Source organism: Rutilus rutilus, assembly GCF_951802725.1.
Source record: "Rutilus rutilus genome assembly, chromosome: 6".
NCBI lineage: Eukaryota > Metazoa > Chordata > Actinopteri > Cypriniformes > Leuciscidae > Rutilus > Rutilus rutilus.
The window spans coordinates 4,757,182-4,775,340 of NC_140214.1; the positions used below are offsets into that span (position 1 = coordinate 4,757,182).

Genomic DNA, 18,159 nt, shown 5'->3' on the forward strand with positions numbered 1-18,159 from the left:
AGCGTCGATTTCATGCTGTATTTGTACGCTCAGTTTTCTCCAGTTGCTGAGTGTTAAATAATGTTTTCAGCTCTGGGCAAAATGCAATGCTCATCACTCTCACTTTTTTACCCAGCCATCCAATCATAGTGAAGGAGAGGCGGGACAAAACCACTCCGACCAACCACCACATCCTACTTGTACAACATAACAAATGACACCAACAAGCTCATCTCTTCATCCAAAACTAGTGCGTTACATTGTGTCGACATGTTTATTTTCAGAAACAAACTATTTCCAAAATCAGATACTAGTAACAGTTCTGCGGATATTCCGTATAAATATCTTAAGTCTGATCTCTCAGTACAGTAACAGCACAACTTTTCTCAATAAAATGTGTGATTTGAGGGATCATTCTAATACTTGATCCGGGACTAAATATTGCCCAGGATTGACATTTGCCGTACAGTAAAATGAAAAAACTAGGGACTTTTATTAAGAGATGACGAGAGAAAGTTCTCCAAAAGAATGAACCAACTAATTCAGAGGAAATTATAGAAAAAGACAGAACAGAACATACGTCAGTTCACTCAGATTGATAAAGGCCATATCAAATGTGCTGCCCTCAGAATCACAAATACTGACACAGTGTTTAAACTTTAAGATGATAAAACTACAGGAGTCGTCGACGAGTATGTATAAAAATAACATTAGAGGACTATTTAGCCAGAAATAAATGAATGCACCGGTCAAGTGCAGATGTGAGGAAGCACACTGAAAAGATGATGGCCGCACAACATTTAACAGAAAAGCAGAAGGAAGAGTAGAGGTCACTCTTGTCATACGCTATAGAAACTCTGATGATGTCAATCAGACTTGATCTCGAGTGGTCGAGGCTTTTCTGCTGGTTATTCAGTGCCAATGTATATAGTCTATTTGCTATTTTTATTAGTATATATATATATAAAAAAAAAAAAAACAGACTTACATTAAATAAAGACCCCGAGACATATCTAGAAACCATAAATAAAAATGCATTTGAGCAAAATATGAGGCCAATTTCTTTAGTGCATGTTTTACTACACAGAAATTGTGTCTTTATTTAGCCTCTAATGGATCCACAAGGGTTTATTCACGTGTGCATGCTTTGAAACTTCCCACTTTTGAGAAAATGCACAAATCGTAAGCACTTCTCCGTGAACTTTAGAAGCTAAGAGGGTAAATCAGTGCATCACTCCTCCTTAAAGGTTGAGTGACTGACAAACACTCTTCAAAGACTCTGCACCAATGACAGAGGAGGATTTTAAAAGGGGTCGCTAATCAACAAACATCTCTCAGTGGCCCTGGAGGAATATTTGCTGTTTTGCAGCTGTTGTCGTTTAGGAGGAAGTAGACAAGCTGGTCTGAAGACCGTGAGGCTGTGACCCCGAGATGGACACTTCAGCACAGGTTAAAGGGTAACTCTCACTCTCACTGAACAACTCACAGTAGCTGTGTCCGCCGGCATTTTGACAGTCAAAAATAGTCGATCTCCGAATGCGAATGAACTGACTCTGAATTTTAGTATTGCTTCTTATATGAGGATCCTTTTTCAAATACAAGGTCAATATTGGTTTTCACTAACGACAAAACAACAAATTATCCGTGAATTTATATGGAACTAAGCTTTAGGAGCTTTCCATCTTTACTCTCCTTCCTGTTACGTTGCATTCAGAGATCGACTATTTTTGACTGTCAAAATGCCGGTTGACGGAAACACAGTGAGTTGTTCAAAACCTTTCTTTTTAGTAAACTCTGTGTACACAAACAATGTTCTCAATGCTCAAGTTCATGTGTAGAGCCCCTGGTGATACTTCCAGCAAAGTTTCATGTTGTGTCGAGCCTTCTTAGTGTTTTAAAAATAGCGATTTTTGATGCTATCATAGAAGCGCCCCAAGCACTCCCATTCAAAAGGCAATTTGACCGAAAACGAAAATACGGTCAAACTTAAAAGTGGCGTTTCCATTCTAATTATGCTTTTAAACGAAAGTTTGCCTCGGGTAGATTAACAAAAATACCCTAGGTTGCATTTTGCCGAGAGTTACCCTTTAAGTTTAAATATTAAACGTCTGCTGATTAAAAGAGAGAGGACTGAATGAAATATGCTAACAGAGGAAATTGTTCAGGATTGCAGCAGAAGGACTATTAAAGAAAACATTTGATAGAAATCACGTTCACAAATAGCAAACATTGAATGTATATTTAATTATAGCTAGTTAAATATATACTATCATTCAAAAATGTGTGATCAGTACGATTTATTTTATGTTTTTGACAGAAGTCTCTTCTGCACACCAATGTTGAAAACAGTTGTGCTGCTTAATATTTTTGGTGAAACCATGATATATATATTTTATATATTTTTTTTTTTGATTCTTTGATGAATAGAAAGTTCAAACGCATTTATTTGAAATATAAATTTTGGGAACATTATAAATGTCTTTCAGCAAATTTTCAGGTTTTCCAATGAGGATTAAGCTGTGCCTTTACCAGTCCTTGGAAAAGGCAAAAAAAAAAAAAAAAAAAAAATTACATTTCCACATTGGTAATATTAAGTTCCACGGCTCTTCATCAGACCATAATTAACACATCAAAAAGACAAACATTATATAACCACAAATTCTTTCAAATGAAACCACATGACTCAAATGAACCAAGCACCAGACCTATACAAACACCAGATCCACCTTGGAAAAGAAAAAGAAAAAAAGTTCCAATTTAAACAAAAAAGGCATTAACAGCCTGATGATGTCATAAGAAGATCCTTTCAGAGTTCTTTAGAACACCAGCAACACACCGGCGCTCTAAAGAACCCCGAAACCAGAACACTGATCTGAAGAGCCAGCCAGAAATCATGGAGATCCTCTCTGAGATCATTCAGGTGTACGGTCTTCTATCGCTCCGTTCCAAAACCAGCTCAGTTTTCTTGCTTGCTATGACGTATTAAAAATGCTGTTTACGTAGGTTGCTCATAGGTTTTGGATGTACAAGTTCCACTCAAATGATCCTTTCAGTTCTTTATCTAGTGTGTGTGTGTGTGTAAGAGTGAAAGTGTGTGAGTAATACTCAGAGGTATGTGCTCATAGAAATGGCAGTTAAACCTGAAACATCTAATCCACATAGAGACCACCTCCCTTTTCTTTCTTTCTCTCTTACTCTCTCACTCTCTTACTCTCTTTCTCTCTTACTCTCTTACTCTTTTTCTTTCTTTCTTACTCTTTTTCTTTCTTTCTTACTCTTTTTCTTTCTTTCTTTCTTTCTTTCTCTTATCTCCAAATATCTCTTCTCCTGCTCTCTTCTGATCCCTCGTTCTGTCGGTCCTGTGGTTTGTGGTTTTGTTTCATGCATTCTGAGTGTTCAGCAGAGTGAGGACAGACCTGATAATCTGATTCATTCATTCCTCAGTCCACTAAACCTGACACAGCTTAAGCTGGTAAAGCAGTTTTCTCGTAGGGAGTATGTCATATTTGGGAGATACTACCACATCATAAAATTAAAATAAATAACTATCAAGATGCAATCATTTATAATAATTAACATTTGGTTTTACCGTTCAAAGGTTTATGGTCAGTACGATTTTTGTTTTGAAGAAGAAATGTATGCTTTACTTCAGCGAGGATGCATTAAATTGATCAAAAGAGACAATAAAGACATTTATGTTACAAAAGATTTCTATTTCAAATAAATGCTGTTCTTTTGAAATTTCTATTCATCAAAGAATCCTGAAAAAATGTTTCAATGGTTTCCACAAAAATATGAAGCAACAACTTTTTTAACATTCATAATAATCAGAAATGTTTGTGAAGCAAATCAGAATATATTAGAATGATTTCTGAAGGATCATGTGACACATGATTGGAGTAATGATGAGTAATCATTGGAATAAATGACATTTTACAATATATTAAAATAGAAAACAGTTATTTTAGATTGTAATAATTCACAATATTACTGTTTTTCCTGTTTTTTTTTATCAAATAAATGCAGCCTTGGTGAGAATAAGAGGCTTCTTTGAAAAAAATCTTACCAACCCCAAACTTTTGAAAAGTAAACAGTGGAAGCTTGGAGACCTTGTACTTCACACATGCCAAGTCAACATGAATTTAAAACTGACTATTTACCCGTTCTCACTGTGAATGATTTATTATCAGTGCATGTCATTGCAAAGGAAAAAAAAAAAGGATTTGCACTGATGCACGCTTCGTAGCCTAAACAGAGAAATAATACACCATCCAGGCACCTTTGGCAGTTTGGCATGATATTTTTAACACGCTATGATCTGGAAATCCTACTTTCGCTAGCTAGATAGTTTGCAAATTGGGATGAAGCCAGTGAGAATAACCTGACATGAAAAAACAGAAAGCTTCCAGCATGTCCAATTATTTTAGCCATTTGTTGCTCATTTGTGCCCACAAACATAAACACAGTGAGGAAATTTTGTCAGATCTGACAGACTTAAAAAGCATCCGTGCACCATGTAGGGAAGTGAAAATTGAGGCATGGCTTAAAAGAAAAGGAAGGCAAGCATCTGATAAGAATTAAATACGGAGCCTTTAAGCATTTAGCACAACAGCTTCACTGAAAATCAGAGGATTTGGGTTAAATCAGTTTGGCATGTTATCTGATGTTATCTGGCCAAGGCCATCCCAAACTAATTCGGAGAGAAGAGAACAAAGGAACAAAACACTCCAAATCAAATGTCAAGAGCTCGTTCTCACAACGCAGCCTCATCAATATGAAAGAGAACTAAATATCTCATGTGATATTTTGCTGACAACTTGTACTGAACCATCACAAACAGACCTTCCTCACAGTTACTCACATATTTGAGGCTAACAAAAGAGTTTTGGAAGCACGCAAACTTTCTCAGATCCAGATCACGTCTATTAAAACTATTAAAAGGATAGTTCACCCAAAAATTTCCATAGTCTACTTTAGACATTCAACTAACTTTGCAACTAAATGTCAACTAACTCAACTCAGCATACTTCATATTGTGTTCCACAAAAGAAAGTCACACAGATTTGGAACAGCATGAGGGTGAGGTAATGACTAAATGTATTTATTCCATAATTTTCTTCCATTTAAACTCTATATAGTCCGGTTAGGTCGAGGAAATCCTGTAATTAACATTCTTCAAGGTGGTCAGCTTTGAGAATTCTATACTTGAAGTAGCCGGAGCATTTCCAATAAGTCAGTAGGAATCATGGGACATACAGGAAGAGGAAATACAGAACAGCAGAGACTCTTAACCTCTGCATCCTGTGGAGGACTTTATGAGCAAAACACAAACATGAACTCACGAATTCTTCTAAAACTGCTGATGCACAAAAAGGAAAGAGGAAATCAAGTCATAGAGATGAAGCTTCACTGCCTGTACACCTTAAAAATTAAGGTTCTTCATTGGCAGTGATGGAGAACCTTAAACATCCATGGAATCTTTCCATTTCACAAAAGGTTCTTTATAGTGGAAAAGGGTTCTTTAGATGACTAAAATGTTCTTCACACTAAGAAAAAAATGGTTCTTTTAAGAACTGTTCACTGAACGGTTCTTTGAGGAACCAAAAATGGTTCTTCTATGCTATGGCATCACTGTGAAAACCCCTTTTGGAATTGGAACTTTAATTTTTAAAAGGAGAGTTCACCCTAAAATGAACATTAAAGGGATACTTCACCGATTAGCATTAAGCTTTGTATCAGTAGAAACCCGGTAGTATTTTCGAGTGACCGTGCTTCCCTCCCTCATGTCCCCCTGAGATGAGAGATTTCTGTATTGTGTGTCTGGGAAAAAACTCAGATGACGCAAAAATCGTCATCAGAGGCTCTTTTGTCCAGAGGCGAGAGACTCCAGCCAGTAGGAGGAGCTCGTTCCGCATGTGTTCAACCCGCCCATAGGGGGATCTCACGATAAAACGCCGTCTTTTCAGTTTCCAGTCGACTAGTAGCCTAGCTGTATCATTTCTCCCGATACTGCCCTCTGTAACCGGTAGGTGTGGCTTGGGAGTGTCCTCGTAGGGCAGCGAAGCAAGTGCATTCTGGGAGTTGTAGTCTTTCATCCACATGAGCCAAAAATACATTTTCTGGCGTTTCTCAGTCTAGAAGGCACCAACTTCTAAAATAATTTCACATTTCTACTACATAAATGACCCAATTTAAATACACATTCATCTTTCCAGCAGTGAAATATCCCTTTAAGCTCATTTACTCACCCTGTATGCCCTTCTTTCTTTTATGGACCACAAAAGGAGAATAAAAAAAAAAAATACATCGCTTGCATTCGTCCACATAGTGGCAGTGAATAGCGAGCAGCATCAAGCTTTTTTTAAAAAAAGCAAAAGTTCATTTGTTTCTTGTGACTCAAAAAGCACACAAACTGTGAGGAATCAAGCTTAACAAAAACCCGACATGAAATAAAACCCATGTACCTTCTTCTCTGAGCTGAGGTGAATATATCCGTTGTGTTTGTCGTAAGTTATCGCGTTCACATCTGTCAACTGTCAATCCGACTGTCATCAGACAAGCGAGATCCGGTCCGGTGATATTTGACTCAGTGAAGAAAGTACACGGATACTTGTTTTTGCTTTTGTTATTCTTTATCTCTCACAACTTTTGCTTTTTCTGGACACAGTGAACTGCGGCGCTAATAGACCTTATAGCCTTTCAGCGCTGCGCTCGATGTGTTCTGCATGTCTTCCGGTTTGTATTTCCACAGCATGAAGGAAAGATCTTACGGATTTATGAATGAACAGCTCGTTTTAAAATCTTCTCGGTCATCTGACATTTGTTATGACGTCCGCTTCAAACATTACAGCGCTCATGATACCTTTCCTTAACTCTACATTAAGTAAATCCAATTCACCAGCTGTCGTGCAGCCGTACAGAGAAGACCAATGGACAAGATCAAGAATTTCATTAAATAATAGGCCTACTTTAAATTTCAGATTGTTTTTCACCAAATCTTATACCCCAGAACACTTGTAATATACGGCACATGTCGCATGGGATCATTCTGTGATACTTTTGCATCCTTTTTAAAAATCTTGATGCTGGTCGCTATTCACTGCCATTATATGGACTTTTTTTTATTCTCCTTTTGTGGTTCATAAAAGAAAGATACAGCATTAGAACAACACCAAGGAGCTTAAATGATGACTTCATTTTGATTCTAGGGTGAACTATCCCTTTAAGAGTGAGGCTTTAATAGGACATTCAGCATTTCAAATCTCACATTTTCACTACCAGTTTCAGTATGAAGAGCTTTGAAATGTTTCTACATGTGTATGAAGTTCTGAGGGGTGTGGACGTCTGAGGATTTGCTCAAATGTCACAATCACAAACAATGCAACCTGCCAATCCCAACACTGCAGAGATTTTCCAATACCAAACCCTTCAAAGGTCTACCAATGAGCCGTGAAAGGAACTTTATCTAGAAAGGCAGGATATTAAACAGGCAGTGAATCATAATCGTGGAACATTAGCTCCACAGCTGGTCTATAATGAAATTTCAGAGCCAAAAGTGAACAATATCCTTTGAAAATACAAAGACAAACTGAAAGAAGAAAGTGGCAGTTACGTCTTCTATATCAGCAATTATGTCAACAACCGTTATTATTTTCCCCTCAAATGCTTCTCTATACAGATCCAGATGGACGTGACTGATGTCCGTGAGAATCATTAATGAATATGGGACATTGATATTCAGCTGCTAAGCCAAGTGAAAAGAGTTCAGCCTCAAATCCCTATTGGCTCAGATCTACAATTGCATGATTTAAGGAAAAAATTGCAATGCAAAATTGCATAATTTTTTTTAAAAAATAATAATTTGTTGATAAAATTGTCTATAAAAAAAGGTGTGTGTGTGGGGGTGGTGGGGGGAGTTAAAAAAAATCAATAATAATATTAATAATAATAATCAAATTGATTAAATTGATTAATCGTGATCAATCACATTATCGTGATCAATCACATCTAATATAAAAGTTTATATTTATATAACTATCAATTATATATAATTATCAAAATAAGAAAAAAAAAGTATATAAGTATATTTTATATATATATATATATATATATATATATATATATATATAATATACTTATATACTTTTTTTCTTATTTTGATAATTATATATAATTGATAGTTATATAAATTAGTCGATTTGACAGCACTAATAATAATTTATATATATATATATAAATTATTATTAGTGCTGTCAAATCGACGAATCGCGATTAATCGCATCTGACAAAAGTATATATATATTTTTTCTTTATATATATATATATATATATATATATATATATATATATATATATATATAATACAAAATAAGAATATATATATATATATATATTATTTTGTATTATGAATAAACGCAGCGCATTTATTCATAATACAAAATAAGAAATATTACTATTGTAATATTTCACAGTAAAAATTGTATTGAAGAAAAAAATCATATAATTGTATTTTATAGTACAACTATAAAACTACAATACCAATATTATGAATTTCTTCATCTTCATTTTCAAATGTTAAACCATCAAGCTTTTATTTGGGTGGAAAATTGAAGGGTTTATAACCACTTCTCATTACAAATTTGGGAAGATGGTTGGCGCATGTTGTGACTCAAACGCATGTCATAAGCGATTCACAGATCTGCAAACTCAGAGCAGACGCAGAGTTCATGTGGAGCAACATTTACTATGAACTGAGATGCTGAAAACACAGGCTCAAGTGTAAAAGAACACAGTGCCACGATTCATTCTGAAACACGCAGCGCATATATTCAATTAAATCACAGACTTTGCAAGTTGATAACTGCAATTTCATTTTTATGTTAATTAATCATGCAGCCCTACTCAGTATATGAGCATCAAACTCCACACTAATCGGCCATCAGGTCAATGCAAGTCACACGCTATTCTCTACTGATAGGGATTGACAGTAGAATATTGAATACAGTAGAATACAGAATACCGGTTGACAGTTGACAGTATTCTCTACTGTCAACACCGGATAGGGATTGCTCTCAAATCATCTACATTTACGTGTCTGTCCAGACAAAGGCAAATATTTGTACACGTGTATGATGGTTTGAGAGCAATCCCTATCTGGTGTTGACAGTAGAGAATAGCGTGTGACTTGCACTGACCTGATTCTACAGCAAGCCTTGACATGCAGCGTCGCAGCACATTTACAGAAGCAAAGAATGTGCAGACAAACACATGCATGAGATTTATCATTTTGGCCCACTTTGTTTGAGTTTGTCTTTCCTGACAGTGTACACTATCATCTTCCCGCTGAATGGCACAGGTGGGGTTTACCTGTAGGCCACGCCCACGCCCAAATTGCGAATTGAAAATACGCCCAATGGAAACATCGATTTTGCAAAAACTTATATATATCGCAAAAAAGTTTTTACGCTCGCATGAGATGGCTTTTCAGGCAATTCGAAAAAGGAATATTTCGCAAATTGCAATGGAAACTGATTTTTTCGCATTTACAGGTCACCGGCGTACGTTAAAGTCGATCATTCTTTAAAGATGACGCGGTATGTTTGGACAGAAGACGAAACAGAGTTCTTTATTAAACTCATAAAAGACAGTATTACGGGGATACTGGATTCTAAACAACAAAGAAATGCCACAATTTATCAAGACCTTGAAGCAGATATGAGGGAGAAACTCCTCATAAGCAGCAGCTCCCAGTATAAGGGGTTTTCCTTGCCATACACGCCTACGTCTCCTTCCATTAAAGGGGTGGTTGATTATGATTTCACTTTTTTAACTTTAGTTAGTGTGTAATGTTGCTGTTTGAGCATAAACAACATCTGCAAAGTTACAATCGAAGTTCAAAGCAAAGGGAGATATTTGCTTGTAAAGAAATTGCTTTTTAAGGACTACAACAAATGGTTGGTAGACATTCTACATGTTGTCACTTCTTCTTGAGTCTCTCCATCATTGTCTGAATCCGGTTTGAACATAAAAGGCTAAAAGTTTTTTACATTTTCAGTGCATGTCTGTGTGAGTGCAAGCTGTTGAAGCTCCGCCCCCTGTACCGGGAGCAGCAGCTCATTTGCATTTAAAGGAACAGACACAAAACGGTGCGTTTTTGCTCACCCTCAAAAAGTGACAATTTTAACATGCTATATAAAAATATCTGTGAGGTATTTTGAGCTAAAACTTCACATACACACTCTGGGGACATCAAAGACTTATTTTACATTTGTGAAAAGGGCATTATACCACCCCTTTAAAAATAATGGCTAGTGCGGTGGCTGCGATATACGTAAACCTACCAACATCCATCGCCATGATTTATCACGAGAGGAAAAAATCGTTTCAGTCGCATAACATCGGTTAATGGAAACGCTGCCAATAGTTTTTTATCGACATTTAGAAAATATCGCAACAGTTTTGTGCAAATTTGTAATGGAAACGCGGCTACTGTCAATCTCTGCTGTCTATAGAAGTAATTGGCTTTGTTTACAGGTTTTTTTAAAAGTAAGATTTAACCCATAATGTTTCATTTCATTTTTGTTCATTAAAATAACCAAGACCAAAATTCAGTTTCAGAAGTAAAAAAATCCCATTTATTTTCCCTACAAGGGGAACTGTTTTTCATAAGTTATAAACCATTAAAAACAGACATTCTGTAAACCAGGTTGTTAGTCAATTGTATACGCTTTTTGTTGAAGCAGTCAGACTGCATTATTACAACATTTTTTACAATAATCTTGTTTAACAGCGGAAGTGATGATAAAAACGATAACCAATATATTGGCATATAAATCTTAATTCAATTTTAGATGGTCATGAAGGTGTAACTTCATTTTGGATGCGCTTATCTTGTAACAACGTGATAAAAACACGGGTGTACAAAGAATTCACACCATTCTTTTATGAAAGTGTTTTCATTATCATTTTTTGTGTAGCCTATAAGACAAACTTGCGTTGCACATTTTGCACTTAACTGCATTTTCCTTTTCAAAGTGATTTCAATCATATTTCAAGCAACCATCATGTCGAACAGTGCGCATCTGGAGTGTTTCAGATGAAGGAAATAATCCATTATTTATTGGCTTTAGAGGCTATCAGACACATTAAAAATGAACATATCGGCCAATATATAGTGCATCCCTAAAAGTTTGTAATGATGTGATTCATTGGTTGGTTGGTTTCATTGTTTATAGCTCTTTTAACAAAAACTTAAAATCTTATGGGAAAAATACTTCTAGAACCAAGGCAAAAGAAAATGATAAAGTGGGTGAGCACTGTCACACTCTATTCCAAGTTTTTTGAAGCAATTTGTTAGCTTTGTGTGAGGAATAGACTGTTATTCACTGAAAATCTTCCCCTGCATCACAGTCAAACCTATCATAAGTCATATGTACTACGTTTACAGTGCCTGTATAGTTCTTTTTTGAATGTTAATGATGACAGGATTGGTATTTTCGGGTGAACTATTGCTTTAAGTGAAAACAGATCCCACTACACCAATACTGGCACAGATTTAATGATTCTGAGACTCATCAGTCTTCATCTGTGAGAGAGTCTGCTGTGTCAGCAGCAGTTAATGAACACTTCTTGGATGTAAATCTGACTCACACTAAGTGAACCAAGTCAAATTAAATACTCCTCATCACATTCAAAGCACTCCATGGTCTTGCCCCCAACTATGCTTCTGATCTCAGTCATAAATACTCCCCATTTCGCACACTTAGATCCTCCGATACCGGTCTGTTGACGACCCGTAGGCACAAACTATCATCGTTTGGTGGAAGGGCTTTTTGTACAGCTTCTATTCCCCAACACATCTTTCATCATTACACGATTTCAAAACCCACCGTAAAACATATATTTGATCTCTATTGACTCTATGATCAGATTTTGTATATGTAACTATCTATTATGTTATCCATCTCAGTATATTTGTATCGTTTCTATGTCATGTTTATTTGTACTTTATTGTAAAGCGACCTTGAGTTTTCTGAAAGGAGCTATATAAAATAAACGTATAGTTATTATTCTATGCTGAGTCATCTGGACAGGTCTACTAGACCACACAGAGGAACTGAAGCATACATGAGCTGCAGTAAAACTGTCTTTTGGCATTGTTCACTTCAACTATAATTAAGCATGGAGACACTCCTAAAGGTCAGCATTGTTACTGTGATATAGCCTATAGGCTTCAGTAGAGGAGCGCATCATATAATGCTTGCACATTTCATTTTACCGGTGTAATATTACAGGTGTTATTATGTGCTGCCTCAAATAATAGTTAGTGGTAAAATACAAAGCAGAATCTCACATCAAAGTTACAGTGGCACAGAAGCCATATGAAAAGCAGGAAGAGTATAGTAAAACCAACAGTTATTATGATTGCTGCATCTGAACTAATAATTATGGAAATGAAGAGTATCAGTCATTTTGTAACATAAGATTGATTCATTCGTATAAAGCACATCATGTGTGAACAAGCTCCGAAGTTATTAAAAGTACCACGGTGCAATGATTTATAAATAATTTCTTTATCAGATGGTAAAACTATGGATTGATGGTGTCCAAAAGTCTGAGACAAAAATATCACGTTTTTGACTCATAATGAATGATTCTGCTCTATTTGTAGGTTACTAATCAAATGCAAATTAGTGACATTGATCATGTGACTCTTTGTATGGACGGTCAGATGTTCTTCCAATGACGCTCAACATCTCAAACCATGCTGGAGAACATGATCATCAGGTTTTGTTCATGTCATAATTTAACTGTAATGAAAATGTTAGTGTTTAATTAGAAAAGAACGTATTATCATATTATTGTATGATGGTATTAAGACGGTACTGCAACGTAAATACCACCAAAAAAAAAAAAACAGTATTATATAGGATGTAAATCATTATGTACATTACATTATTGAGGGAGCCACAATATTCAGAATTATTTTCAATGTCAGATTTCTACTTTACGTTTGGTCCCCCCAATCTTGAGAATTTGGTTACATCCTTGGTATGTTCACGTAGTTTTGCTTTAAGTGGCATGAAATACATAATTATCACTTATGTTATACACCAGACAAATAAATGTAACACTTCAGGTTTGAAATTGCTCAACATTTACCTTGTATAAACCAGCCACTTAAATAAAGGTAAATTAGAAAGATGAAGTCCTAAGCTCATAAAAAAAAGAAAATAATGTATTAGTCATTGACACATTTAAAATGCAATTAAAAAAATGCAATTCATACCAAATAATTATTATATTATGAATATGTTTTTAATTTCTGGAAACAAAGTCATTCTCTATTTTTGACCTTTCAATTAAAAAGGAATTTTTTTTTGTTGTTTTGTTTTTTAGGGCAAATTGAGTAGCCATGAGAATTTGCAATATGCACACTTTATTTATCGTGATTTGGGAATGTTTTGATTAAGTAAATGTAAATAAGTGTAGGAAAAGGTGTGAACTTTTTCAAAAATGCATGAAACCCAAATAAAAACTGAGAAACCCTAATAAATGGGCACTGGGCATATTGTATTAACAAATGGGACATCAAACTTTTTTATGTCAGACAATGGTCATGTCACTGACCCAGATATAATGTTGTAGTGTGAGGTGTGCTTGTATCCTATGGGAAAAAACACAAGTTAAAGGTGGCAGGTGAGCTTTGGTGAACTCAGACTGGATTTCACAATCTTCGGCTTAGAACATACAGAAATGCATATGTAATAAAAGATCCGACTTACCCATGAGCACACACACAACATCCATCAGCACAATAAACAGCTTGTTCTTCTTCAGCTCTGAGACTGGCATGACTGTGATCTGTTGAGCTCTTCTGGGCTTTATGGAAACTGAAGCGACTCGTATGATATTCGATGCGCGCGTTCTTCCGGGTGTTCTTGTGTCACCTGCGGTAAAGGTGAGCTGATGATGTAACGCGTCCTCCCTCACGCTGGCAAATTTCACGGACGTGAGTTTTACGCGACTGAACAAACGCTTGAAAAGTGAAGACTGAACCGCAAACTGTTGAACTGACTTTACTCGCCCAGGTACACGCCCACTGCTGACGTCAATCTGTGTACTTCTCTCTCTCTCTCACACACACACACACACACACACACTTCACTGACACACTGGAGTTGAAGAGTGAAATATAATAGAAGATTAACTCGTTCAGACTTGTGTAGCCAGTGTAACGGTGTGTTGGCACACACAAATATAGCCTAACATTGATAATATTTCTTGTGTCATTACTTCAAGAAAATGTATAGGCTACTATAGCTCGTGGAGATTAATATTTTGTAAATAAAGTGGTAAATTATATATTTTTTCGCAAACAAAAGCACTCGCGTTGCTTCAGAAAATTGAGGTTAAACCACTTGGGTCACATGGATTACTACTTTAAAGGCAGGGTAGGCAATTTGTTTACAGTTACAGCAACTTTTACAGTTCCTCCTGAACCAAAACAACCAGCTTATGCTGCGTTCACGCCATAACTACTGTCATTTGCAAGAGATTGGAAATATTGTGACGATATACTCAGAGCGTTTCATGGCTCAAATTTATGCGTTTCAGTGGAAACACCATCAACGCTGAAAGTCAGGTGGTACAGGTCAGCGCTCTTTAAGTTGTTTATGTTCATTATTATGAGGTAGTTTAATGCCGTCTCTCGTGACTCTTTTGTTTACTGAACAAGTTGTTCAGATGTTTTGAAACTTTTGAAGGAGTCGTGGCTTTGGAGACGCACTGAAGGGAGAACAGGATCTCATGCTTTCAAAGCTAGCTCGCTATTGCTAGCCTCTCAGAAAATTGCCTACCCTACCTTTAATGATGTCTTTTCTACCTTTCTGGGGCTTGAAAGTGGTAGTTGCGTAGGCTGTCAATGGAGGGACTGAAAGCTCTCAGATTTCATTAAAAGATCTTAATTCTATGAAGCAACACAAGTGCTTTGTTTGCGCGGAAACCACAATTTACCACTTTATGTACAAAATATTAATCTCCATTGTGCATTCACGAGAGCACCACGATGCATGCGTGTTGTGTTGTGTTAATGCGAGAGGAGATGTTGTTGCGTGAACGCATGTTTGAGATTAATATTTTGTAAATAAAGTGGTCAATTATGTTTTTTGCGCTAACAAAACACTCACGCCGCTACATAAAATTGAGGTTACACCAGTGGAGTCACATGGATCACTTTAATGATGTCTTTACTACCTTTCTGGGACTTGAAAGTGGTAGTTGCATAGCAATGGAGGGACAGAAAGCTCTCAGATTTCATTCAAAATTATCTTCATTTGTGTTCCGAAGATGAACGAAGGTCTTACGGGTTTGGAACGACATGAGGGTGAGTAATTAATGACAGAATTTTCATTTTTGGGTGAACTTTCCACTGATGTAGGTTAAGGTTTATAGTATTTTTTTTCTTCTGTTAATTACATTGTATATGTGTAACCCCCCGATTTATTTTACATACCATATATGGATGCCTTTCACAGCAGCTCGCACTGCTTTTTTGCCTCCTGAGTAGTTATTTATGCTACTTCAACAGGAAAAGATGAGCAAACTTGTCTCACACAATACAAAATACATACAAAAGATTGTTTACATATCCAGCTTATTTTAGTTCTTAAGTAAATGAACCCTAATAATCACTACGCCCTTTTATGAATCTTATTCCTTTGTCCCTAGGATGTTTTGTCAGGTTGTGCTATTGCTCTGATAACAATAGGGAAGTTAAATACAAAAATACCCAAAGTTAACAAAATGTCTACACAGAGAGAAAAGGCTAACATGCACTTTTTACTTTTTTTTATTTCTCCATACATGAAACATGTACACAGAGCAGTCAAAGTGCAAAGGAAATAGCTATGATCAATCCCCACACCCAGGAAATATCAATAAATATAACCAAAGTCCAATGTATGCTGGCATTTCCAAGCGCTCAACACACTCAGCACATGTATAGTCTATGTATATGCACATATTTCCTCAAATTGAGTAAGATATAGAGTGTTTACTTTCAAATATTAACCTTGTGACTTGAGATAACAATAACACAAGGTGATTTTCTGTTACCTTTTTTAGTCAAATAACAATAACATGTGCTTTATCAGAATATATACATACCTAGCATAGAGAACATTACTACAGGAATGACAAATTGTGTGCTAAGCATTAATCCATTCCTTTTTGAGCCACATTCGCAGGCTGACAAATTCCCGAAGGACTGGTGGAATGCAAGGAGTATGTTAGCACTGTTCTGGCAGGTCAGCGTGAATATCCATCTATTGTCAACAATAGCACATTTCATCCACAATAAATATTGCTGCACCAGCTCTGGCACACGGCCGATCTGTGCTCTTGTCACCGAAGATCAGCTCTGTGGAGCCGGATGTGTGTGTGACACTGCCCTGGCCCGTCTGTCCAAACAAAGAGGGACTTTGTCGGGAATTCCAGTCGCAGGAAAGATGGACCAGCGGTGGTGAACTCTGGCCTAAAGCCACAACATTCCCAACAAAATGTTCCCAATGCTCGCCTAGCGACCCTCTCGCTGTCTTTTCCTCTTCCGTAGTCTGGTTTAACTTCAGATACAGCTCACAAAAATGAACTTTTAACTTTATTTTACAAGGGGATTGCTTAATTCTATTCATTTGTATATTAAACAATACCTGACACTTTATTAGGTACGCCTGTTCAACTTTTCGTTAACGCAAATATCTAATCAGCCAATCACATGGCAGGAACTTAATACATTTAGACATGGTCAAGATGATCCGCTGAAGATCAAACTAAGCATCGGAATGAGGAAGAAAGGTGATTTAAGTGACTTTGAACGTGGCCTGGTTGTTGGTGCCAGACAGGTATCACCAGAAACTTCTGATCTACTGGGAATTTCATAGGGTTTCGTAGGGTTTCACAACCATCTCTAGGGTTTACAGAGAATGATCTGAAAAAGAGAAAATATCCAGTGAGCGGCAGTTTTGGTTCGAGTTGAAAGAAAGGCAACAGTAGCTCAAATAACACCAAATTACAAACCGAGGTCTGCAGAAGAGCATCTCTGAACACACAACACGTCCAACCTTGAAGCAGAAGAGCTCTAGCAGCAGAAGACACACACACCGGTGTCACTCCTGTCAGCTGAGAACAGAAACGGAGGCTACAATTCACACGGGCTCACCACATTTTGTACAATAGAAGACTGGAAAAACATTTCCTGGTCTGATGAGTCTCAATTTCTGCTGCTTACATACAGATGGTAGGGTCAGAACTTGGCGCAAACAACATTAAAGCATGGATCCCATCCTGCCTTGTATCAGTGGTTCAGGCTGCTGCTGGTGTAATGATGCGTTATATATTTTCTTGGCAAACTTTGGGCCTTTAGTATAACACGCCATGTCACAAAGCTCAAATTATATCAACCTGCTTTCTTGAACATGACAATGAGTTTTCAACATGACAATGAGACCAGATGTTTCCAGCACCTCACCTTGATTAATCTATGCCATGAAGAATTAAGGCAAGTGGGGGTCCAGCCCAGTCAGCAAGGTGTACATAATAAAGTGCCCGGTGAGTGAGTGAGTGTGTGTGTGTGTGTGTGTGTATGTATATATATATATATATATATATATATATATATATATATATATATACACTGTGTATATATATATATATAGAGAGAGAGAGTATAGTATAGTATGATCACATACAGTAGTTCAGATCAGGTGGCTTGTGTTGTTTTTCTCATCTGAACAGGTTACCAGTATATCTGGTTAGCAGTTTACATCCATATATATGGCTAATGACACAAATGGTAATTTGTAAAAAGACTGGATTAAGATTAGCTCTATATTATTTCTAGACTAGTTAGATCCAGTCGTGTTACCAGATCCTGTCAGATGTTATTTGTTTTGTCTGGATTGTTCTGTCTGATAGATTTTTTTTTTTTTTTTTTTAAACACTGATCCACCTGTGATCCAAAACCTGTTAGATTGAGTTCTGTCTGATAACCAAAATCATAGAATTTAGTTTTTTCTATTGTCAAAAAACAGTAAAAAAAAATGTTGTTCTGTTTGATATCCAAAACCTGAATTGAGTTCTGTCTGATATCCAAAACCAACAAACATTGAGTTCTGTCTGATA

At 36.5% G+C, this 18,159-nt stretch overlaps 1 protein-coding gene across 1 annotated transcript in view; it reads right to left on the minus strand.

The window, feature by feature from the left end:
- Positions 1–14,040, minus strand: part of plpp2a (phospholipid phosphatase 2a) — a 36,700-nt gene extending 22,660 nt beyond the window's left edge. The window contains exon 1 of the mRNA XM_084411916.1: positions 13,764–14,040. Coding sequence (XP_084268042.1) covers positions 13,764–13,833 — 70 coding nt within the window. The 5' untranslated portion in view covers positions 13,834–14,040. The remainder of the gene's footprint in view (positions 1–13,763) is intronic.
- Positions 14,041–18,159: the final 4,119 nt, after the last annotated feature.